Raw genomic sequence first — 26,993 nt, 5'->3', positions numbered from 1 at the left:
CCCCAACCCCTCACCCCAGTACTCCCCCCATAGCAACATTCTCCTCCATCATCATGACAAATTCATTGCATTTGGTGAATACATCTCTGAGCATCGCTGCACCTCATGGTCAGTGGTCCACATCGCTTTATACGGTTTCTAAGGTTAAATATTAAGGCAGTGACATAGTTTCCCAGTAGCTGTCAGGCTTCATGTTGTCCATAAAATTTTGTCTAACCACTAGAGGTCTCTAGTATCATTGAATAATTAAATATAAAACTCTGAAGTCTTGCTTGCCTCCTGCCGTACATATTGATATAATAGGTCTGAGGTGAGGCTCTGGATTCTGATATTTAACAAACAGGTGATTCTTATCATTAGGGAAGTTTAGGGAACACTGGCCCAGAACATGAACAATATTTGTGACTGTTTCACATTTGCTTGAAAAGAACATGTATTTATTTGTTTAAAGTTATAATCTAAATTATAAATGCTCATGTTTATTTTATTTTTCAAATTCTCAGTCTATTTGATCTGAAAATTTCTGAAAGAGGCATCTTAAGTTTCATTCTGTTATGCATTTGTCCGTTTCTTATACCAAATTCCCATTTATACTTGGATCCAGTTTTGTACTCTTTGCAGTCCTGTTCATTTCTCTTATTTTATGTATCTTTTTTCCTTGATGACTCTGTACCAGGGATTAGAAACTATAAAACTTTGATGTAGGCTAGGCTACCTTAAACAAGACATAAAGGAACATTTAACATTGAAGATGAACGTTTGCTATATGCCATAACATTTGTACCATAAACATCTTTGACAGAGTTAAAACAACAGTTCATATTTGTGGACACCACAGTAGTGGATTACTATTTCGTCTCTTTAGGAAAAAAATTCATGATTGATATTAAGTATTGACCAACTTCAGGGGAATTGGGAACTCTTATACGCTGCTGGTGAGAGGATAGATTGATGGACAGCCTTTTTGAAGGGAAATTCGATTCTACCTATTTTAATAAGCTTTTAACTAGCCATTGTATTTCTCGTTATCCATCTTAAAGTATTTATTTGTAGTCATTCAAAGATATATTCTGGGGAAGCAGATGTGACTCAACAGATAAGGCCCCTGCCTACCATATGGGAGGACCCGGGTTCAATCCCTGGTGCCTCCTGGTGAAAAAGAAGAAGAAAAAGCATGCCCACACAGCAAGCCAGTGTTCGCGTGGTGAGCCAAGTCCACACATGGTGAACTGAGTGCCCACGTGGTGAGCCAACTGCCCACATGAGTGCCTGCGTGGTGAGCCAGTGTCTGCATGGCAAGCTGAGTGCCTGTGCAGTGAGCCAATGCCGGCACAAGTGAATCACTCAGAAAGATGATGACGCAACAAAAGAGAGACTGAAGGGGAGAGTCAAGGTAAAGTGCAGCAGAGACCTGGAACTAAGGTGGTGCAATTGACAGGGAAACTCTCTCTACCTCAGAAGTCCCAGGGATTGAATCCCAGGAAATCCTAGAGAAGAAAGATGAGAAGACAAAAAAAAAGAGAAATAGATACAGAGGATCGTGAGCAAATGAACACAGACAGCAAAAACAGCATGATGGGAGGGGAGAGGGAAGAAAAAAAATAAATCTTAAAAAAAAGATGTATTCTGAATTGTACATAATATTTATACATTTTTAACAACCTACATGCTCATAAACCTGAACACCACCAGCTGTATAGATGTTATGGTGTAGTATATCCATATTACAAATAAATTTTCACATGGATTGATTAACAAATATTCACAAGCGTATATCAACAAATTGAGTGCTGAAAGCAAGTTACTGAAGCAAAAAGCTATTTTTTAAATGCAAACAATTATGTTTTTATGTGTTTACTTTCATGTAAGTACATTGAAAACAATTTTTAGAAACTAAATGGGATCCATGATTGGTTTAATGGAGGTCTTTTATTCTGTATTTTTTGGGAAAAAGGATTGTTGCTATAACTTATAATTTTATTAATTCATGGATTGTTCTACAATGTCCTATTGATACAGTTTTAAAAAATTTTACTTTTCTGTCTGTACATTGTGTTATTGTAGTCTTAAAAAACAACAGCAGCAGCTAGCACTTTTTCCCATACAACTGTGACTAAAATCATTTGGGATATAAATATTTATATTTATATTTGCATCATGTCCTAGTTATATGTTATAGTTAAAGTATATCAAGCTAAAATATAACAAAGGTGTTTTGGGGTATTAATGAAGAAAATACAGTTTTTAAAAAACAACTCAGTAGGGCCTTTCGGGCCATCTTGTGCCGTCACCTGGGACTTGGTGGGTCTACTTCCATGGTAACAGCTGTAACTTAAACTCAGCACTGGGCTTTGGGCATTTCTTTGTGATTGTTTTTATAACTTTCACACCATTGCTGTCGCACACTGCTTCAACGTGAAGATTGGGAATGAAGATTTTGCACCTTAAGATATAAGTAGCCGTTGATATTTCTGGTCCTAAACAAAAGATGCTTTTAATTTTCCACTATGTATGTAATTTTTACATGACTTGCTTGTGCTCTTTGGTCTTTCAGAACAATACCAAAAGGTAAAAAGTTTTGTGTCTTGGGGTTATGGTGGTTGTGATGTCTTAATGAATGTTTAGTAAATCTAAAATCAGTTAGTTTTGCCACTACTTTGAAAATAGAGTATACTTTAAAATTTATCAGTTATTTGAAAACAGGACAATGAGATTCGTAACATTTATACATGGAATAATATTTTTTTAAATCTGATTTTTCCTTCCTGCTTTTTTTCATTTGTATAGAGTCTTGTGCTGGCAGAAAATAGTCCTGGAAGGGATAGTACTGAATATTTTATTATATTTGAGCCTCAGCTACCAGCTTTATCAAGAACATTAGAACCATATATCCTACCATTTATGTTTTACAATGGTAAGTTTCTAGGAAAATGGATGATTAAATTCTCTTGTTATGGTAATGTAAATAACTGTTTTGCTTTTCATTTCACATGTTTATTAACTAATCATGCTCTAATATATTTTGGAAAATTCACAATCTTAACATTGTTTAAATTATCTGACTCTTTTTCCTTAGATGTAAGGAAGCAGCAACAAATGGCAGCACTTACAAAAGAAAAGGACCGATTATCTAAGTCTATTGTTGTGTATCGAAGTTTATTTGAAACCAGCAAACAGCTTCTTAATGAAATCAAATGTAAGTCATTTTGTATTCAGAGGCAATAAAAATTTATGCTTTGGGGTATGGTAAAGCAGAAAGTTAAGAGCGTGAGACACAAATATATTCTGTTCCTTTTTTTTTTTTTTTTTAAAGATTTATTTATTTATTTATTTAATTTCCCCCCCTCCCCTGGTTGTCTGTTCTTGGTGTCCATTTGCTGCGTCTTGTTTCTTTGTCCACTTCTGTTGTTGTCAGCGGCACGGAAAGTGTGGGCGGCGCCATTTCTGGGCAGGCTGCTCTTTCTTTTCACGCTGGGCGGCTTTCCTCACGGGCGCACTCCTTGCGCGTGGGGCTCCCCCACGCGGGGGACACCCCTGCGTGGCACGGCACTCCTTGCGCGCATCAGCACTGCGCATGGGCCAGCTCCACACGGGTCAAGGAGGCCCGGGGTTTGAACCGCGGACCTCCCATATGGTAGACGGACGCCCTAACCACTGGGCCAAAGTCCGTTTCCCTATATTCTGTTCCTTATCTGCTTTCCCTAGACTGCAAGTTTATTGCCAGTTGCTGCAGAAAGGTAGTAATGAAAAGTTTGTTATTAGTCATTTGATAGCTTTTAAGAGAAATTATTCCTTCATTTTAAATAAATTTACATCCTGCATATCTATACAAATTTGAGGTTTTCTGAAACTTAGAAATTTGGGTCTATGGAATATTTACTTTTTAGACTTTTGGCATACAGTGATAATGTTTATCTAACTCTGACTTCTGGCAAAAGCTGCTATTTGAAAGTATCACTGAGGGAGTGATAATTTAATTTTATTTGGGTCATGGGGTATATGTATTTTACTTAAAAAGTATACAGTACATCATGCCATGAACATACACTGATCATGCAGTATGATGTAACTTATTCTTGAGTGACTCTAAATAATGTTTGTATACAGTTAAGACAAGGTATTTACTGAATTGTGCTCCATCATCTCTTTCTCTTTTCATTTGTTTTCCCCTATGGTTTTATTTCCACATGGTTGTTGGCCTCATATTAATTGAATAATGAAAAATTTGATCATTTAACCAACAAATATTTACTGCCTGCCCCAAAGTCTTTTTGTATTATTAGCCAGGTCAAGGACATTTAGAGGAGAGTAGGAGCTAAATAATGAGAATAAAATATCATTTGTATAGCACTGAAGTTGTTTTTATAAGGTCTTATTTCGTTCTGAGAACAATCTTATGCAATAACATATGTATAGTCATATGGATTAAAATTAAATGACCGAAAAAAACAAAAAACAAATAAAAAATTGAATGACTGATCCAGTATAATATAGCATGTCCTTTTGCTGCATTATTTTTGCTTCTCATTTTATATAAAAAAAGGTGAACCTTAATTTTAGATTTTAAGTTTAACTTTGAATTTCAAAAAGAGTCACGTCACATTTCATTTTAGCATCAAGCATTTAAAGAAAAAGAAAGGAATGAAAATGAAATAGTTTTCCAAAAACTGTGTTTTGGCAACTTTCAGAAATTGATTTTTTGTTGTTGTTCTAGGCCAGCGTGAAGAAGCAGAATTGAAAGAGGCACAATTGCGGAATGAACTAAAAACACATAATATTGACATTCCTTCAGCACAACAGGTACAATTCCAAGTACACAAGAAAGATTTCTTTTTTATTAAATTGTAGTCTATAAATTTTTTTTTCAACCATTGATGTTTTATTAGGAATGTTATGGACACCATTGTTTTGAGGTACAAAGACATATGTGGGTGATAGTCTAGACACTTATTAGACATTAAAAGGGCTAACAAAATGACAAAGTGCTCTTTTCAAAGAAATTACATTTGTATTTTTTAATGCTATGCAACCAATAAATGCAATTAATAATTTATCATCTTGAATATTGCTTGAAGAGACTGTGAAAGCAATATTCAATATAAATGGTGGTAAAGAAAATAATGGAAGAAACAAAATGCAATATAAATACAAATTTTTTTAACTTAAATTCTTTTATATGTGTAACTTAGTTTCAAAGAAATAAAAAAGTCCTATTATAGGAAGTGTATTTCTTAACCAAGATTTAAAAAAAAAATCAGATGGAATCTTTGCATTACTATCACAATTGCTTTTTAAAATAATGCCTACTTATTTATATTTATGTTGAGTTTTCAAAATTATTGATTTTCAGTTGTCATTATAGTCTGGTGGAAGTATAATTGGCTTCATAATTAATTTTTCTTTATAAATTACAGATGGCACACATTGAAGCACTTTTGAAAAGAAAGAAATCAGAACAAGAAGAACTAAAGAAAAAACCTAGAAGATCATGTACTCTTCCAAACTACACTAAAGGCAGTGCAGATGTTTTGGGAAAGGTTTGCATTTAAGCCATTTAAGAGGCATATGACATTATTTTGTTTTGTTTGTTTACATCTTGCCTTGTTTAAAAATGACATTATAACTATAATAAGAGGGTCTGTTTCTCCTACACTTTTGATTTTTTCTGATCAATTACCTATTCCTGTTACCTATAGGGATTTGGCCAGAAATTAAACTGAAATGTGGAGCAGATGTGGCTCAAGTAGTTGAGTGCCCACCTCCCACATGGGAGGTACCGGATATGGTTCCCAGTGCCTCCTGAAAAAAACAAAAACAACAAGCAAAACAAACAAGAAAACCAACTCAGTGAAGCCCATATGTCTCAGTGGTTGAGCGCTGGCTTCCCACATACAAGATCCCAGGTTCAATCCCCAGTCCCTGGTACCTCAAAAAAACCAACAAAACTGAAATGCATAAATTATTCCATAATTCTTCCTTCCACTGAGGGCTGTGGCAGTAGTTGAGTTAACATCTCTTTGGAACGAACAAGACTTTCTGCCGTAGAGATGCTTTATGTCATATGGCTTTATAGGTAACCAGGATCTTTAAAAGTGACTCAAACTTAAGTAAGACAACTGAAGAGAGAGAAAGATCAGAATATATCTGAGTTCTGAGTCTAATGTTAAACAATGCATTCTGGGATGCTCTTAGAACTTATAAAAGGAACATATAAAACAAAACTTCATGCATACTTGTTGCCAAGAGAGTGACATTCTTCCTTTTATAGATAAGTATACTGTACTTCAGAGAATGTAAATAACTTGTCAGTATAGTTAGTAAGAGGCAGAGCTTAGATGTAAATCAAGGTCTTACTCCAAAGTCCATGTCAGTTTTTTAATGTACTGTCTCTAACTTGAAGATAGGGGGCGATAGTTGCTCTAAAATCATGTAGCAGTCTTTACAACCAAAACCTTTTTCATTATTATCCAAACTCAAAAGTCTGTAAATTTAAAAAAATTAATAAAGTAGAATCATATTGGATAACGAGATGCCAACATAAAATGTTATTTCTCAGAACTAGTTTATAGAAAGCAGCAATCCTGTGATTTTAAGAATATAGATATTCATGGATAGTCTTGTTTCAGATACTAATGTTCCGTATTTCAGTGGTTTAGCCAATGCAAAATTGTTGGATATGTGAGATTTTTACTAGAGTATAAAATTAATTTTGACAAGAAATATATATTTTAAAGTTTCCCATAACATATTTTAGAAATTGGGGAAAATCTTCAAAATATCATTTCATATAGTTTTCCTCTGCCCCCTCCTAAGTACAAGCTTCTCCTAACTAGAAAGAGTAAACTTTCTACTTCCTCCAAATGATCCTTAATCGTAATTCTTCCTTATTTCCTTTAAAAACAAAAAACTTCCTGCTATTTGTCCTAAAATTAAAATGAATAATCCTGAAATATAGTGAGGATGAGGAAAGATTTTTCCCAAAACTTAGTGTATTTGGTTTTAACACTGTGAATACCTCAGTTAACTTGGCTGCTTTAGTTATTTCCTTAACTCCCACTGTCTTGAAATCCCATCTCTATTTTTTTTTTTATATGCCATTCATCACCCATTCCTAAATGAGGAAAAAATTAGTAACATCCTTGAAAATGACTAAGGTAGACTCTTTAAAGCTGGAAAAGTAGTTGAAGCTTGAAGGAGCAGAACATTGTATTTACTATGCAAGTGAAAACAAAATGTGAGTTCATATCTTAGGATTTGATTTTTGAGAAAACAGTACTGTTGTACATACTCTGTATAACCCAGAAGTTTGAGCTAGTATAATGTTAAAGGAGTCTAGTGGGCTTCCAGGCATATCTTTACTTAGGAACAGATATGCCAGTTATGAGACTAGGGTGCTTGTGGTCGATTACAAAATTATACTTTAACTAAAATAAGGTCACTTAATAATTACTTTGTCTCTACTAGTCTTTTCTGCATTGGCTAAAAGATTTTTTTCATCTTCATTTTTATGAACTGGTTTCTTTGCATGCCTGTTTTCTTACCTTTCTTTCACTAACTTAAAGAGAATTGAATACAAAGGTAGAAATTATGATGTTTCAACAATGATGCACAGCATTCTTGTTTCTAGGGCAGGGTTTTGCTACCAGGTTAAGTAAGAATAAAGGGTAGAAGTGATGATCCCAGCAGTGAACAATTTTGTAATTGGCTACTGTTCTCACCTTGGTGGAATTTTGACCAGGAATGCTTGTGTGAAGGCTAGTATTTGTAAATAGGAGAGTGATTATTTATTCTATACTCCAAAGAATTGTTCATTTAAGCAGAAGAAACTATTCTTTCCAAAGAAATAGTATTGGAGTAAAATATCTACTTAGAAAGATGTTATTTAACTGTATATAGGTTGAATTGAATCTTAAAACTTCTCCAATTATTTTATGTGTATATTATTTAATGTATTTTAAGAGTAATACATTCTAAGTGTAGAGATACTATAATAGGACAAAAAAATCATCTTTAATTTGCTGGTAAAATTCCAAGTATTTTTATTTGCTTTCTTGCAAATTTATTGATGTGTAATCTGGAGTAATTTTTCCAAAATTCAACAACAGAATAAATATACAGTTTAATATGTTAAAGCTGGTAAGTTTTTACAGCTTGAGACTTTATTTTTAAATTCATGTAAGTGCTTCAGAGAAGTTTTGTTTAAAAGACCTGGGCTTTAAATATGTTTAATATCAAATGTCTATATTGGGGGAAGTGGATGTGGCTCAACTATTTGGGCTCTCGTCTACCATATAGGAGGTCCAGGGATTGATACCCAGGGACTCCTGGTGAAGGTGAGCTGGCCCACGCACAGTGCTGGCCCATGCAGAAGTGCTGGCCCACATGGAGAGCTGGCACAACAAGGCGACGCAACAAAAAGAGACACACAGGAGAGATAATGAGACGTAGCAGATCAGAAACTGAGGTGGCACAAGAGAATGATTGCTTCTGTCCCACTCCAGAAAGTCCCAGGATTAGTTCCTAGAGCCGCCTAATGAGAATACAAGCAGACACAGGGGAACACACAGTGAATGGACACATAGAGCAGACAATGGAAGGATGGGAGAAATAAATAAATCTTTAAAAAAAAAGTCTGTATAGGATTTAAAAAAAATTTTTACTTGATATTTCTTAAATCAGTAAACATTTACTAAACACCTGTTATGTACTAGCACTGAAATATGCTCTCCTTGTAGGATACAAAGATGAATGGACCTGAAAGAACTTATACTTTGGTGGGAAAAAGTGACATCTAGTATAGATGGTGAAATGGTAGAAATATGAGTGACAAATTATATAGGAAAAAGCTTACTTGATCTTTTTTAATGGATTATAGATTGCACATTTAGCACAAATTGAAGATGATAGAGCTGCAATGGTTATTTCTTGGCATCTGGCAAGTGACATGGATTGTGTAGTCACCCTCACCACTGACGCTGCTCGTCGTATCTATGATGAAACCCAAGGTCGTCAGCAAGTGTTGCCCCTTGATTCTATTTATAAGAAGACTCTTCCAGATTGGAAAAGGTTAGAAAAATGAAAGATATGATTTTTCTGAAATAGTTCTATTTTTTATCAAAGCTCTGAATTTTAAAATGATTTCTTTGAAAGATATCTCAATCTGAAAAGTGATGTGAATTACATCATTTTTGTCTTCATCACAAAGGAGTACATTTCATTAACAACATTGTTTTCATTTCTGAAGGCACAATAGCTGATCATTTAGGAGTAGCAACCGTGGTGGATGGGAAATAGATTATACAATCGAAGCGATAAATAATATATCCATATGTTTTTCATATTATTGTTATTTTATTAAAAAGTTGTATTTGTTTTTAAATATTTCTTTTCATTCAGGCCTCTACCTCATTTAAGAAATGGAAAATTATATTTTAAACCCATTGGAGATCCGGTCTTTGCTCGAGATTTGTTAACATTTCCAGATAATACAGAACATTGTGAAACAGGTAAAGGACGTTATGATTCTTTTATTTAGTACAGATGTTACAGATTTATAAATTATTGATTATGAAAATATATGTTTGTATTTAGTTTATAAGTGTTCGTTTTATTAATATTTAATTCTATTTATTAGATTTTCCTATTAGAGGAATGTGTTGGATAAACTTAAATAACATTAGCATTCTAATCAAATCTTATCAAAGAAAAATTTGCAATGTGTATTACATTTTAATGCCTCCAAATAAAATGTCATAATTTAAGAAATTCATTTATTGAATTTTTTAGTATTTGGCATGCTGTTAGGAGACACCATAATTTTGGATAATTTGGATGCTGCCAATCATTATAGAAAAGAGGTATGTATTTGAATTATTTTTTAAATTTGCTGCTCCAATTTTAATGCATATTATTTTAATTTAATGTAGCATTCCATTTGATGATATATATGCAAGTGACTAAGTAGACTTGTCAAAACCAATTTGAATCCTACAAATCAATAAGCATCATAAAATTGAGCAAAATATATGAACAAATGGGCCAAGATGTTGGCAAACTGAAGTAAGGTGTTTTTGGACAATGAAATTATCTTAGCAAACTGAAGTAAGGTGTTTTTGGATGATGAAATTCCCTAAAATTCAAATCTGTTAACTATTACCAATGAGAGTATTAGAAAAAGAGTACTCCCAGATATGTTAGTGGAAGTATAAAGTAATATAGACCTTTGGAGGGCACTTCGACAATATAAATGTTTCTATTATCTATTGTTACATAAACACTCCAAAAGTTAGTAGCTTTGAGCAACAAACGTATTTTTACTTACTACTCTGTGGCTTTCTTCACATACTGTGGACTCGTGATGTTGGCTAGTAGTGCTGGGATGGTGGAAGCTCCAAAATGCCTCACTGACATGACTGGCATTTGGTACTGGTTGCCATCTACGATTTGAGATGGGGCTGGACAACCTCAGTGGGGCAGTCTACTAGAGTCACTGATCTCTGCTACCAGGGTCCTGTGGTTTAATGCCATTAAGATTTTTTTAAAAGCTCTGTTGTTTAGCTAGGAGGATCTTTGAAGGCACTGCCCTAAAATCTTTCTGGGATATCCTTGACTTGATTTTCACTCTGAGGCCGCACTTTATTGGCAGTGTACTCAATTTGATCTTAGCCTTAAGGCTGGCCATTTTTCAGAGGATTTTTTGTCAGCTGGAGAGGCTGGGGATGAAAAAGTTTTAATTTCCAACCCAGCAAGGTCCTGGGTTAGAAATATTCCCTGTAAGTTATTTTTAAAATTAATTAGTTTACTTTAGTTTATCTCCTACTCATCCTACTAAGTTGTCGCTGGCTAGGCGCTCAGCGTGATCTTTAAGTTGGTGTCCTCAGATGGCCCCCATATGGGCCTCTTCATGTGGCTGCTTGGGCTTCTTTACAGCATGGCATCTGGGTTCCAGGAAGGGATGTTCCAAACAGTAATGGCAGAAGCTAAAGCTAGCTCCCTTAAGTTCCAGTCTCGAAAATACATAGCTATATTCAGTTGGTCAGAATCTGGCCAGACCAGATTTTAAAGGGTTTGGGGGTGGAAACAGACTCTCCCTTCTGCTTTAGAGATGTAGCAAAGAATTTGCAGTCGTCTTTAAACAAGTTATTAAAATAATTTCTCTTACTGGCATGTACTCACAAGTATACCAAGATGTGTATGAGAGTATTCATTAGAATATTAAAGGATTAATTTATAACAGGAAACTTTGGAAATAGTCTAAATGTTCATCAGTTAGGATTGGACAGCTCATTTAATTTATACAATAGAGCAGAATGTAGCTATTAAAAAGAATATAATAGATTTTATATGTCCTAACATGGAAGGTATGCAAAAAGTATTGTATCTTTAAAAGTTACAAAATGGTATATATAAAAGGATGTCTTTTTTAAAAATAAGGGTATGTAATTTTTAAAATTGGAAGAAAAGGTTCCATACTTTTGACTGTATTAAGAGGATTTCACTTCTTTATTACTTTTACTGTTTTATGTAGAAAAAAAGAAAATTACCTTAAAGGATTTTTACCTTAAATTATCTTAAATTCTAGGTTTAAATTGAAAAAAAGAAAACAACTACAATTTTAAGTTTCTAGAAAGCTAAACAAAAATCGAAATCTAACAGAGGGGCTTCTGAAACACCTTAAGTTCTAAAGACTTGATGTTAAATTAGGCAAAAATCAGAATTAGGTCCCACTTAGTATCTTTTTTTATGGTATTTTATATGAAGTTCTCATGATTTTACTCTGTTTTTCAAATTCTTTTAGGCAGGGATGATTGATTACTTATAGACAAGGCATGATTTTTTTTTTTAATTAAAGATACTTAGATTACATAAATGTTACATTAAAAAGGTAGAGGATTCCTATATGCTCCACTCTCTACCCCTCTCGCACTTTCCCAAATTAACAACTTCCTTCATTAATGTGCTACATTTGTTACAATTTATGAACACATATTGGAGCCTTGCCACTGTGGATTATAGTTTATGTTGTAGTTTACGCTCGCTCCCACATAATATTGTAAGTTATGACAAGATAAATAATGACCTATATCTGTCACTGCAGCATCATTCGGGACAATTCCAATGTCCTGAAAATGCCCCATGTTACACCTATTTTTCCCTCTCCCTCCCCTCACAACCTCCGACAGCCACTCTCCACATGCATGGTTGTTTTTAAGTTGCCTATATGAAATGTGAAATTCTCAGAAGTCATTATTATCATGAGTAAATTTTAGGTAATGTATGTATGAGGAATTATGTGATGCTGTATATACCACAGTATTTTTTCTGTACTGTAGCATAGTGACATTAGAAACAGAATCCTGTGTTTATATACTCCAATACCATTTGCTAACTGTTTGGCCTTGGGCAAGTTATTTCCCTAAGCTTCAATATGTAATCTAACTGATTAATAATGTAACTACTTCAGAGGACTCTAGTAAAAGATTGAATGAAATAATACAAGTAAAGGATGTAGCAAAGAACCTGGAATATGGTAAACATTTCAGTAAGGGACAGGTCTCATAGCATCTAAGATCCTTAAAGTCTTGAATTCTGTGATACACAACAAGTACATAGCAGCTATATGAAATGGGAAACAGATTGAGAGGTGAGGAGGAATTTTCTTGTTTTTTGTTTTTATTATTATTGTTTTTGAAATAATGAAAATGCTCTAATAATATTTGAAGTGATGAATGCACAACTTTTGATTATGCCAAATACCATTGATTGTATACTTTGGAGGAATTGTATGCTTTATTTATTAATATGTATCAATAAAATTGATTCGTTAAAAAAATTTAATAGTTATGTATTGGGGTGTGATAAGCATGTTTGGGAAGCATTAAAGATTGCAGTGGGTGTGGGAGAGGAGCTGATGAGAACAACTCCCTTTTTCCCAGGGAACATGCCCAGCAGCCCCTGGTCAAAGCACTGTTGCCATAAGCTATCACTGGGACACCTTCAGGGCTCCCTTCCCTTGAGTGCCTCCGAGGAGGGAGTGCACTGTATTAACTCACAAGTATTTTCCTCACCTAAATGGAGGTCACTTCAGTTGTCCCCCCCCAAAAAGAACATGAGGAGAAATTTTGTTTGCATTATGTAAAAGAAAGCAGGCAAGTTTAAAATATGAGCCAGTGCCTATAAATAGTATATTCTAGAGTCACGGGGATTTTAGAGATTATCTAGTTTCTTTATAGATGAGAGTCCTTAACCTCAAAACAAATAATGGATTTGTCCCACCTCACACTGCTAATCTATGACAGAGCTAGCACCAGTCAGCAGTTCTTCTTTGGGCAATGTTAAGAAGTAATAAATATGTCTTCTTGAATTTAGCAGAGTTAAATTAGTGAAATTATTGAGAATTACACAACTACTTAGGCAATTGTATTTGGCACCTCCATGGAAGGTTCCTTTTGAACCTATTAATTGCTATAATATACTAAACCAGAAAGGATTTGGTGATGGGGTGCGAGTATAATCTGGTGTGATTTAGGATTTTTATATATTCTGAATTATGAAACAAGAAACCATGTTATATTATGATAACTTGGAATCAGTTTGAAGAACTGCGTTTACCAGTAATTACAGACTTAACAAATAGGGTAATAATTGGAAGATTCTTTTAGTTTCAGTTTGATATTAGAACACTTTGTATAAGCACAATAAGTAGTGTGCTAGTAAATGCTTAACAGCTGCGTCTATGGGGATGGAGCACTTGTAGCTTTAGCCAATTTCTATAGTGTAAGTATTCCTGTCCTGTTTATTTCGGGCTACTTATGTGAAGTCATTGAATGTGGAATTGAGAAGACGTGTATAGTTGGCTTATTGCAACCCACAACTAACAGGAGTGACCAAGACTAATTAGACAAATCAGTCGTTGGACACTCCAGCTGAAATTAACTAAAAATAGTTTTTAAAAATATGTGTCTTAAATTAAGGTACAAACTGACAAGAAAGAAAAGATTCTAAGTGAAATTGGGAACCCAGAGAGAACTAAAGCCAAACTTTGTCTTGAGAACATTTGTCAAACTAATTAAACTTGGAGCACCAGTTCTTATGCCCTTGAGAACTCAGAGGGAAGAAGATAAAACCCAGGGTAGTATATTAGTCAGGGTTCTCTAGGGAAAGAGAATCAAGAAGGGATATCTGTCTATAGTTAGAGATTTATCAGAGTCTCTCATGCAGCCGTGGGGATGCACAAATCCAGGTTATGCAGGAAGGCTGCAACCAGGAGCTCTGATGGTAGTCCAGTGAAGTCCTTAATGAGTTCTGGGAGATGTTGGCTGTCCAGAGATGAGCTGGGAAATTCTCTCTCAATGCTGGAATCACTTCCCCTTTTAAGGGATTCAACTCACTGGGTTAAGCAGCACTCATTGCTGATGGCAGTCTCCCTGATTGTTGTAATTATAACCAGCTATCTATGATTTACCACTGCAGTAAAGTCAATGGTGACTAAGGTCCATAAATGCCCTTGTATTATGATTAGCCCAGTGCTTGCCTGACCAAACAATTGGACACAATTACCTGGCTGAGTTGACACAATAGCCTAACCATCACAGTGAGTCTGATGGAAGATCACTTTTCCAATACACTAGGACCCCCAAAGGGCTAAACTTTAGTGTAAGGGTAAGTAAAGAACAAATCTGCCACCTCTACATGAATTCTGACTACCTCTGGGACTGCAAGGAAATTGCCTCTCTTGAACCTTGGCATAAGTGGAATAGAAAAAAATTTTTTTTTCCTAGAGAATTCATCAGTAAAAATAAATTGGCCCTGACACCACTCAGGTGGTATGGAAAATCCTAAGGTGAAATTTGGTTTCATAAGGTGCTGGACTGATAGTGTACCTGGATGTCTGATTGGAGTAAACAGATTCTTTCTGTATAAATTCACCTTTATCTTAGGTTTGAAATAATTTCCATATTGATAATGATAGCATATATTTTAAAGGTATACTTAATATAGTTCAAGAAATGAGAGTGAAAATGAGAATGAACAAACAGATTTGGAAACAATTTCTGGAATTGAAAAATGTAATAGAAATTAAATGCTTAGTGGGAAGTTTAACAGCTTAAGAGAGTGTTGGTGCATGGCAAAATAGGTCAGAAAAATCAGCTAGATTGTAGCCCAGAGAAAAAATAGAGATTGAATGTAAGAGTGAAAGGTTGAGACATGGTAGATTAGAATGAGAAAATCCCATGTAATTCTTTTTTTTTTTTTTTAAAGATTTATTTTTTATTTATTTCTCCCCCCATCCCCCCAGTTGTCTGATCTCTGTGTCCATTCACTGCATGTTCTTCTGTGCCCGCTTCTATCCTTATCAGCGGCACCGGGAATCTGTGTTTCTTTTGTTGCGTCATCTTGTTGTGTCAGCTCTCCGTGTGTGCGGCATCATTCCTGGGCAGGCTGCACTTTCTTTCACGCTGGGTGGCTCTCCTTATGGGGCGCACTCCTTGTGTATGGGGCTCCCCTATGCAGGGATACCCCTGTGTGGCAGGGCACTCCTTGTGCGCATCAGCACTGTGCATGGGCCAGCTCCACATGGGTCAGGGAGGCCTGGGGCTTGAACTGTGGACCTCCCATGTGGTAGAAGGATGCCCTATCCATTAGGCCAAGTCCACTTCCCCATGTAATTCTAATTAGAGTACCAAGGAGGGAGAGAACCAAGGAGGGAGAGAGAGAAGGTAATGGCTGAAAACTTTTTAGAATTGATGAAAGACACCAGTCCATATATTTTAGTTTCCTAGGCTGCTCAAAGCAAATACCATAAAATATGTAGGATTAAAAATGGGAATTTGGGAAGTGGATTTGGCCCAGTGGATAGGGCATCTGCCTACCACATGGGAGGTCCAAGGTTCAAACCCAGGGCCTCCTGACCCATGTTATGAGCTGGCCCACGCTCATTGCTGATGTGCACAAGGAGTGCCGTGCCACGCAGGGGAATGGACACAAAGAGCAGACAGCTGGGTGGGGGAAAGGGGAGAGAAATAAATAAAAAATCTTTTTTTTTTTTAAAAGGAATTTATTCACTCACAGGTTTGAGCCAAGAAAATGTCCAAATCAAGGCATCATCAAGGCAATGCTTTCTTCCCAAAGACCAGCAGCTGCCAGGATCCTTAGCACCTCAGCCACATGGATCTGCTAGTCTCTCTACTCTTCCACGTTTCGTTGATTTCAGCTTCTTCCGTGGCTTTCTCTCTTTCTGTCTGAATTTGATTCTCTTACAGAGGATCCAGTAATAGAATTAAGACCCATCCTGATTGAGGTGGGGCACATCTTAACTGAAATAACCTCATCAAAAGATCCTACTTACAATGGGGTTTACACCCACAGGAATGGATTAGATGTAAGAACATGTTTTTCACAGGGTACATATGGCTTTAAACCACCACACTATAACTTCAAGAAGTTCAACCTAATTATAAGCAGAATAAAAAGAAATCTCTGTGTAGATGTACCATAGTGAGACAGCAGATCTACAGAGATAATCTGTAGATTATGAAAACTATTTGAAAAGTAAAGTAGTGAAAAGTCATTAAAGAAGTATCAGATGACAGCTGACTTAGCTTCGCAACAATGGAAGCCAGGAAATAGTGGAATATCTTCAATGCAAACAAATGTCAGGGTAGAATTCTGTATCCAGCAAAATAATTTTTAAGGATGAGGGCTTAATAAATGTATTTTCAGATAATTCCAAAGCTCTTAAGAATTGGCTACAAGCAAACTTTAGGGATCCTAGATGGAAGGTCTGAGAAATAAGCAGTGAAGATGGGGGTGGTGGTGGTAAAGGTGTGGGTAAATTTGAGCAAAGATTGACTAAACAAAACAGTAACATGGTTATGGGGCTGGTAAGTAAGATATTAAAGTATTTTGCAATGACAATTTATATAAATCAGGGAGATGAATTATATTTTTCACAAGAAGTAACAAGCTTATTAACTTCAGGTTTTTTAAAAGAAAGTATGCTTGTTAAAATGGCAAGATCATTTAGTTCGGTAATATGGGAGCTTTTTTAAAATTTAAGCTGTGGGCTGTTCATGTTTGCAGCAGAAATAAATATTGGGTTTAAGTGGAAGTATTGTTTTGCTTTTATGTTTCTCTTTTCCAAAAAATGTTACAGAACATATGTGACGAAAACAGGTATTGTATTTAGTCCTCATAGCACAAACTTTTCCTTGCTTCCAAATATTTGAATGATGGTCATATGTCACTCCACCAATTTACCATTTTAAAGCTCTTCTATGGTATCCCTTGGTAATATTTTTACATTTCCATTGCCTTTATTATTTATTGCTTTCTCTTTCATCAGATGTGAATAAATATCAGCCAGAGCTGTTGCTCACTGAATTGCAAAAGCTGTCATGACGTTTTTGTCGTGGTAGTATGCTTAGTGAAATAAGATTGAAGGATACTTTGAGAATAGAAATTATGTCCATGAAAGTGATATTTCCAGAATTTTTAAAGCAAGCCAAACTGCCTTTCCTAGCAGCAGCTTTTAACTCTTCCACCATGTTATTTAAAAGAAAATAGACAAGTCTATATATTTAAGTGTTTGTTCTTTAAGGTGGTATTAAATCCTTTTAGATAAATGCCTGAATCCAGAGTTTGTGTTTTTAAAAAACATAAATACAAATTAAAACTAAGAAATTAAGGTATGATTATTTGTTTTACTAAATGAGTCATTTCACCAAAGGATCACCACAGGTTTTCCTCAGATAGTTGTCTTATTGCATTAATTTTTTAAGTATGCAAATTGCTTGGAAAACAACTGCAAAGAATCCCTGAAATTATATTGAGGAATAAATACTAATCAAGATTTTTCTATTACATGTCATATTATGACTTTTCATTTTCTGAAAATCATGTTCTGTTTAATCTTATTTATGTAATTCAGAGACTTTTGAACCTCCATGGTAGATTGGATTAGGTATTTTTACATTTTAAATTATATAATCTTCAATACTTTTCTATTGTCTGTTCTATTTCATGGTGTGACTGTGTCATAGTTGATTTTTGTAACTTATTAACTTACTGAGATATTTAAGTTTCATATTTTTCATCTTTGAACAATGTTTCAAGGTATATTGTTCATTACTGTGATTATTTTTTTCAGAATAAATTCTAAGTAGAATTCTGAGCCATACAAAAGTTTAAGTTTTTAATACTGGTATTGTCACAGTTCCTTTGAGAAGAGCAAATGAATACAAGAAAACCCATTTCTCCATATTTCTCCCAACATTGGGTGGTTTTTGTTACATGTGGTTTTGGGTTTTTTTTTTGTTGTTGTTTTTAACATTTTGAGGAATGAAAACATGTCATTTAAATGACACTGCTCTGGTTACCAATGAAGCTGAACTTATTTTGTATATTTTCTTGGCATAACATTCTTAAAGATCATGAAATACTAAATCCAGTGTGCTGAAGGATTTAGTTAGCCCTTAATTCCCCTTCGATTAGTTTGGTTTTACTACCTAATCTTAGTTCCTCCAAGTCTCAAATTACTAGCTCTTTTTCTTCCCATAGTACTTTTCTTTGAAGATTCAGCCATATAATTTTTGGCTTGCATTTTCTTCATTGTAATATTATCTTTTTGCTGTCCTTTAGTTTTCTGGAAATCTTCTAACAGAAGGAACTAGCACAGGTGATCATGCCGTTGAGGCTGCCTTGGGTTTCAGAACCACAGAGCTCTCTGTCCCCCTCCTCCCTTCCTTCCTTCATCAATCCACATATCACTTTCGCTTTATCTGTTTGCATCGTCACTATTTTAGTTTAAGCTGACACTTCAGAAGTGTTCTAACTGATATCCCTACCTCTTTTTCTTTACAGTTCACCTTACACATCGTTAGCTTATTAATTTTGTAAAAGTACTACCATGATCATGTCATTTCTGATCTAAGAAGCTTTTAAGTGATTTCCTTTATTTTTAGAATAGTTGAAATAAGTTTTGTAGGTCTCTAATTAATATTCATTTACTTACAATAGGTTGTTAAAATTACACATTGTCCTACACTGCTGACCAGGGATGGAGATCGCATCCGAAGTAATGGAAAGTTTGGAGGTCTTCAGAATAAAGCTCCTCCTATGGATAAACTTCGGGGAATGGTGTTTGGAGCTCCAGTACCAAAACAGTGTCTTGTCTTAGGGGAACAAATAGGTAGGTTCAGTAAGTAACTTACATTTCTAATTTAATTTTAGTTCTTTATTTGAGGCTTATATATTAAGATTGTAACAAGGAAAATTAACCAGTAGCAAATGTAATTATTGTAAGATGCTTTTGTTTAGTACTTTCACCTTTCTTATATGAGGTAGCAAGTTACATAGACAGTGGGTTTTCCCCAAATTCTTTTCAGACTTGAAATAAAGAAAATACTTTCTTCATTGAATAAATCAGTACTTCATCAAATAATAATACTTATTTTTATTATCTCATACTATCTATGTAAAATATGGCTGAGAATTTTTTTTAAAGTGCATTATATGAGACCCTTGTTCCCTATTTCCCTTGTACAAGCCATGTCCCATTGCCATTGATCCTAGTCAGCCTATAAAACTTGTCTTTTTGCCTGTCCTTTGAAATGCATTTATTTTCCAGGACATCACCTATAGACCATTACTTAAAGCCTGCTTGTTCTTAATTTTGTATAGTTCTAATAGGCTTGGATGTCTACTTTTCTAGCACTCAGAAGTTGTTAACTTTTCACTGAAGTATAGTAAACATCAGGAAAGTACAGCTGGATAAATTTTCACTAAGTGAACATTGCACCTTTATTAAGAAATACAACATTATCAGCATCACAGAAAACTTCTCATGCCCTCTTTAAGTCATTATTCAACCTCATCAATCCCCAAAGAATAACTATCTTTACTTAAAATAGCATCATAGATTAGTTTGACCTATTTTTGTGCTTAATATAAAGTAGAATCATGTATTGTATACTTCTTTGTGTGTGTCTGGCTTCTTTTGTTCAACACTATGGATGTAGTTGTAATTTGTTTTCACTTTTCAATATTATTTCATAGTGTGAATATACCAAAATTTATTTCTTAATTCTTTTATTGAGGAATTTGGGTAGTTTCCAACTTTCGGTTATTACTTCAGCTCCCAGCATTTTGTGTGTGTGTGTATATATTTTTTTAAATAGCATTTCCCTACCCCACCCTTGTCTGTTTTGCTTGTTTTTGTTTGTTTGTTTGTTTGGGTTCTTTTGCTCTGTTGTCTGCTTGTTGTCGTTGTTTTAACTCATTGTCTGCTTGTTGTTTTTGCTTGTTGTTTGTTTGTCATCTTTAGGAGGTCAGGGGAACCAAACTTGGGACCTCCTGTGTAGGAGGTGGGTGCTCAACTGCTTGAGTTACATCTGCTCCCCCAGCAGTTTTTAAAGTTGTAATTGGGAAAAATGGTATGAGAATGGGGTACACATTTTGGTTTATGATGTCAGTGAACACATACAAAAATCTTCTCTGTACTTAACAATAGACAGTAACTGAACACTTAGTTCATTAGTACGTTTGTACTAATGGAAAATCAGAAAATTCTATCGGGGATGGCAAATCAGTATAAAATCAGGGACAGCAAATCAACATAAAAGCCTCACTCTTTGTCAGTCTAGCACTACACTTTATGCCAATTCTTCTCAACCCAGGACATGAAAAATAATTGCAATGATATGGCAAATGTGGGAAAATATTAAAAGTCTGAATCTGGGTGGGGGATAAGTTGGTATTCTCTTTATGTGTCTTGTGTTATTTTTGCAACTGTACTGTAAGTTGGAAATGATTTGAAAATAAGTTTTTAAAAAATCAATAAGCCAAAAGACTAAGTGAAAAATGGTTAGATGACATGATAGGTGATTTTCAAAAAATAATTAATATTTGAGGACTTATTTACCAGTTGCTTTGTTAAATTTGCCACCTAAATGATCTCATTTACTGCTGTTAATCTTTCCCATTCTACAGATGAAGAAGTTGAGGCTCAAAAAGATTAGATAACTTTCCCAAGTTGAGAACAGTATATGTATTTGTATGTACGTTGAAGCAAAAGAATAGAATAAAAATGTTTTTCTTCATTTCTGGGTCATATAATTGAAGTAATTTTCCTATGCATTATCCTCTCCTATATATTTTTCAGATTTACCTCAATGAAAACATCACCTTTATAATCAGAAAAATTTAGCAGTGTTTGGGTTATTCTGGGGTTTTTTTGTTTGTTTGTTTTAGGAGGAACCGGAGATTGAATCTGGGACCTCGTACATGCGAAGCATGTACTTAACCACTGAGCTACAGCTGCTCCACACCACTTGGTTATAATATCCATGTTCTTTGAGCCAGTAATTGATCTTCTACGAAACATGCAGTTCTCAATACTGACAGTTGTTTTTTAACTCAGGTGAATATTATAATTGTTTTTCAAGCAAAATGTTAGAAACATTAAATGCTTTAAATGAATTTGTAATTTGGGAAATATCTGACAAGGTATATGGAAAGTGAATAGAAATTATAAATGTTACAAATTAAGCCTACACACTTATAGAATGGAAAAAAAAAAAACCAATAAAAAATGAAGTGTTAGCCCTACCATTTTTCCCCTAATTTTTCCTCCTTTCTGTATTTTCCCAAGTTTTATAGCAATGGTATAAATGGAAATGCTTTTTAAAATGTAAAGAAAATAAAGTTTATAATGGTGTCATCATCCAACTCATTAATATTTTTATGTTCCTATATTCCAAGGTAGTCTAAAAGTCTTACCAGATTAGCTGTTATTTATCCTGACCCTAATTTATTACTCTCACTTATTCCATTCTATTTATTTATGTGTGTGTGTGCTTTGTAAGTAATGTCATTCTTAATGTTTTTAGAAGTAATGGCCAAAATTATTTAAGTGTGTGGTTTTCCAGGTGGGGGTGTTTCGTTTTATCATGGGAATAATAATTAGAGCAGTGTAATGGACTCCCATGCAGTTCTGTCATCCAACTACGATTATCAAAAAGTAACCATTCTTGTTTCATTCATACCCATTTCTCTCACAAGGTGCCTCCTTCCTCCTCTCCCCAAGTGGGTTATTATGAAGAAAATTGGAGCAGAGCAGATGCCTTAGTATATTTTTTTCATATATATTTTCCCCAGTCATAAGTGTTTATTCATTTTTGCCAGTAAAGTTCTTAGCATCTTGTAAAGCACAAAGTTTGAAGATACCTAAATATTATTTTGTAAAGTCTACCTTCCGTACATTTAACTACTGAAATTTTCAGTGGTGAGAAATTTGCTTCTGTTTTCTAAAGCACTCAAGTGTTTAGTCAGTTGACTGCTTAAACACTTGCTTAATATCAGCCTTTTGGATACTCTTTCAGTTCTTTTATATTATTTTAATAGCTTTGTCGGCTGCTCTTTCTTCTGGATCCACTGAAAATAATCTTTATCTTTCGTAATACATGTTGTACAAAAATAAATCCATTGCAGTTTGAACTAATTTTATTAAGTATTTTGCTGTTTTCACAGTAAAGTTTCATTAATATTTTTCTAATAATTGAAATTTTCAGAAAATATACAAAAGCTCTAAAATTGTTTTTTTAAACAGATGTGATTTTTAAATTTTTCTCTTTGGCAAATTCTACTAGGAAAGAAGACTTTAATGGAGATTTCATTTTATGTATAAAAACCTTTAGAGTTGATGAGGCATGTTAAGTTGCCACCATCTATCTTATGCATAGAATGTGAGGCTATTCTATTATTAGTGCTTCGTATAATAGGAAACACTTTATTCTGTCTCTGCTTAGTAATGACAAGACTAATGTTCTATTAAAGCTTTTGCAACTATTAATTTTACGAATATTTAAAGTTCAAAGAACCTCATAACTTATATTAAGAAATAGGATTTCAGGGGAGACTTGTGGAAAGATGACAGAGTAGGAAGCTCCAGGAATCAATCCCTCCACCACAGCAGTTATTGAACTGGCAGGAACCATTTGAATCAACAATTTTGGAAGTCCAGAGTATAGTGGAAACACTGTGCAGCATGAGGAAAAGGTGGTAAATAGCAGTAAATACTGCTGAATTGCACCCTCCTTGCATAAGCTGTCCTGCCCCATCCACCAACACATGGCAGGCAGCAGTGGTGACTGTAGCCTGGGCTCCTGGTGTAGCTTGCCAGTGCCAGAGTGGGCTGTAAGGACTCCCAAATTCCTGGGTGTGCAGTTCAGTCACTGATCACTGCGTTTGGTTTTTTTAAAAAAATAATTTTTATTTATTTCTCTCCCCTTCCGACCCCCAGTAGTCTGCTTTCTGTGTTCATTCGCTGTGTGTTCTTCTGTGATCACTTCTATTTTTATCAGTAGCACCAGAAATCTGTGTTTCTTTTTGTTGCATCATCTTGTTGTGTCAGCTTTCCATGTGTGTGGTGCCATTCTTGGGCAGGCTGCACTTTTCTTTCATGCTGGGCGACTCTCCTTATGGGGCGCACTCCTTGCGCATGGGGCTCCCCTACATGGGGGACACCCCCTACGTGGCCCGGCACTCCTTGAGTGCATAAGCACTACACATGGGCCATCTCCACACGGGCCAAGGAGGCTTGAGGTTTGACCCACAGACCTCCCATGTGGTAGGAAGATGCCCTATCCATTGGGCCAAGTCCGCTTCCCATGATCACTGCCTTTGATTAGCTATTTCAGATAGTTGTGGCACTGAGGGTAGCAGTGTTCCAACCTCCCACAGGGAAGAGCAGCAGAGGAGTCTTAAAAAGGCAGTACCTATTTTGTTTTTTTCTCTTTTCTTTTCCCGTTCCCCATTTGGAAGCAAAAATAGTTGGAAAAGAACCACAAATTGACGGCTCCAGCCCTTGACAAAAAGAACAAAAACTATCTAGCATTTCCAGAGGAGTGGGAGAACTAGATTTCCAGAGTAATAACAACATAATATTCAGAATACGCAGTGCTCAATAAAAAAATTACAAAACACGAAGAAATAGGAAAGTAGGAACCAGTCACAGGAAAAAAAAAATTGCAAGGAACTATCCCTAAGGAAATAATACATTGGAAATATTAGCTGAAGATTTGAATTCAACTGTTTAAATATGTTCGTTGATCTAAAGGAATCTGTATACAAAGAACTAAAGGAAGTTAGGAAAACATTGAGCAAAATAGAAATTACATGTACATATAAATTTAGAGCTGTAAAGTCTGGTTATTCAAATGAAAAAGACTACGATGGTTTCAAGCAGACTTGAGAAGTCAGAAGAAAGGATCAGCTTGAAGATAAGACACTTGAAATTATCCAGGGCAGGAATTCTTAACCTTTTCTGTTCCATGGACCCCTTTGCCAGTCAGGTGAAAACCACAGACCCCTTACCAAGTCCAAAATATACTATGTATTATACAGTCAATATACCTGTACCAACACATCCCTACAAGAGTGATTTTTTTTTTTTTAATTTAAATTCAAGCTTACAGACCTCTTGTTAAGTACCCCTGATCTAGGGTGAGGAGCAGAAAGGAAAAATAAATTAAAACTAAACAGAGCTTAAAAGACCTGTGGGGGACACCATCAAGTGTACCAACATAGGCATTATTACTGTTCCAGAGAGAAAAAGAAAGAAAAAGTATTTGAAGAAATAATGGCCCCAAACTTCCAAAATCTAATGAAAGACATGAATTTACACATCCAGAAAGTATGAGTCAACTCCAGGCAAGACAGATTCTAAAAGATCTATACCAGAGCACATTGGAGTGAAATTGTCAAAATCCAAAGACAAAAGGATTTTGAAAGCAGCAAAGGAGAAGTGACTTGTCACCTACAAGGTATCCCAGTAAGATTAACAGTGGATTTCTCATCAGAAACCCTCATGGCCAGAAGACTGTGGGAAAGCATATTTCTTGTAAACCAAGAAATCTAATCTGGCAAATTAACTTTCAAAAATTAAGGAGAAATTAAGACATTTACAGATAAACAAAAGCTGAAAAAGTTCATTACCAGAAGACCAGCCCTACAAGCAATGCAAAAGGGAGTCCTTCAAGCTGAAATTGACACTAGACAGAAACTGAAAGGCATAAGAAAAAATAGCGTTGGGGGGAACACAGTGTCAGGTTAGGCATATAAGGCTCAGCTCTCACAGAAACAAAGGAGAAAAAGTGAAAGGCTGCCAAGGGACCTGCTTTGAGGGTCAGTAGACCAGAACAGTGCTTCACAACTCCCACGAGGGTGAGGGGCAGAGAGCTGAAGAAGCAGAAACAAACTGTGAGTGAGTAAACCTCCTGGCTCCTGGGAAGAACTCCCCTCCCCCACCCCCGGAGATGCTCAGTGGGGCAAAACCCTGCTTCTTTTCAGCTGACCTACAGGGGAGCTGACTTCTTCCTTCGTGGCAGCTGTTACAACGGAAAAGGGAGGGGTAGTCAAGGGTTTTTCTTCAGTAAATTTGGCCTGTGAAACCTGCTTTGAATCTCAGCTCTGGTCAGATGAAAACAAAGGAAAACAGAGAGAGATACACCTCCTTGGAAAGGTGTGCCAAGCACCATCTGCCAGTCAGTCTAGAAATTACATGGACAGAAACTGCTTTTAGAGCTCTTTTTACCCCACCCCAGGGAGGAAGTCTGTTCCCTATTAGTGACTCCCTAGCATGAGTTTGGTAACTTAAGCTGGATATTTTAAAGACTTAAGATAAGTTGAATCAAATATCAGAGTCTTGAAAAATTAACAGTAGGCAAGAGAGAGAAATTGACTATCAGAGTAAATTTACCAACATATCAGATGCCTAGACATCAGCAAAATCTTACAAGCCATACTAAGAAACAGGACAAGATGGCCCAGCCAAAAGAACAAACCAAATATTCTGAAGAGATTCAGGATTTTAAGACTATAGATAATCACAAAACTCTCTCCTAAATCATTTTAAAGAAAGAAAATATGACTAAGGAGATAAAGGATATTAAGAAGACACTGAGTGAGCATAAAGAACAATTTGAAAGCCTGCAAAGAAAAGTAGCAGAACTTATGGGAATGAAAGACAAGATGGATGAGATTAAAAATATACTTGAGGCACATAAGAGTAGATTTGAACTGCTTAAAGACAGAATTAGTGATTTTGAAGACAGAACATCTGAAGTAGAAAAGACAGGAAAAGAGAATGGAAAAAAATGAAACAGGGTCTTGAATTGAATGACAACGCGAAACACAAAAATACATTATCAGCATCCCAGAATGAGTAGAAAATGGAAAAGGGGCAGAAAGAATATTTGAGGAAATAATGACTGAAAACTTCCCTACCCTTATGAAAGACATCAGTATACAAGAAGGACAACACACCCCAAACAGGATAAGGTAAATATATATAAATAGGTAAATATATATAAATAGGTAAATATATATATATATATATATATATATATATATATATATATGTAAATATAAAACCCTATCTTATTGTAAGTTTGGTTTGTAATTTGCTTTTTCCTCCCACTACGTGACTTAACAGGCAAATCTGTACTATAACATTTAAAATCTGTGTTAATGGGCAAACATATGAAGATGTAATCTGAGACAGTATTAATATAAAGAGAAGGCTAGGGATCGAAAGGAGCAGAGCAATTGTATAGTACTAAAATTTGGTTACTACTGGTTAAACTTGGTCGTTATTTAAGATGTTCATTGTAATTACAAAGGTAATTATGTAAATAAAAATACAGAGAAAAGGAAAGAAGGGAATAAAAATGGCATGCTATGCAAAACATACTTTAAAAGGTAGTAATTGAGGAATAAAAAACATACAAGACTTACAGAAAACAAATGATCGAATAGCAGAAGTCAGTCTTTTTTTTTCCAGTTATTACCTTAAATGTCAAAGGAGTAGCCTTCTCTATAAAAAGAGATTGGATGAAAAAGCATGATCCATCCATGTGCTATCTACAAGAGACTCACTTTATATACAAAGGCAGAGATATTAAAAAGGGCAGAAAAAAGATATTCTATGAAATCTG

At 35.1% G+C, this 26,993-nt stretch overlaps 1 protein-coding gene across 2 annotated transcripts in view; it reads left to right on the top strand.

The window, feature by feature from the left end:
* The window catches only part of SMCHD1 (structural maintenance of chromosomes flexible hinge domain containing 1), a 171,177-nt gene that overhangs the window by 131,115 nt on the left and 13,069 nt on the right, over positions 1 to 26,993 (top strand). For both annotated transcript variants that reach the window (XM_071208495.1, XM_004455865.5), the window contains 8 exons: positions 2,788 to 2,914; positions 3,077 to 3,196; positions 4,715 to 4,800; positions 5,415 to 5,537; positions 8,876 to 9,066; positions 9,397 to 9,506; positions 9,787 to 9,857; positions 19,018 to 19,189. In XM_071208495.1, the coding sequence (XP_071064596.1) occupies positions 2,788 to 2,914; positions 3,077 to 3,196; positions 4,715 to 4,800; positions 5,415 to 5,537; positions 8,876 to 9,066; positions 9,397 to 9,506; positions 9,787 to 9,857; positions 19,018 to 19,189 (1,000 nt within the window). The remainder of the gene's footprint in view (positions 1 to 2,787; positions 2,915 to 3,076; positions 3,197 to 4,714; positions 4,801 to 5,414; positions 5,538 to 8,875; positions 9,067 to 9,396; positions 9,507 to 9,786; positions 9,858 to 19,017; positions 19,190 to 26,993) is intronic.

The sequence above is a fragment of the Dasypus novemcinctus genome, chromosome 16 (genome assembly GCF_030445035.2).
Source record: "Dasypus novemcinctus isolate mDasNov1 chromosome 16, mDasNov1.1.hap2, whole genome shotgun sequence".
Lineage (NCBI taxonomy): Eukaryota > Metazoa > Chordata > Mammalia > Cingulata > Dasypodidae > Dasypus > Dasypus novemcinctus.
Note: the sequence above shows the minus strand (reverse complement) of the source record. Positions and strands in the feature narration are given on the sequence as shown.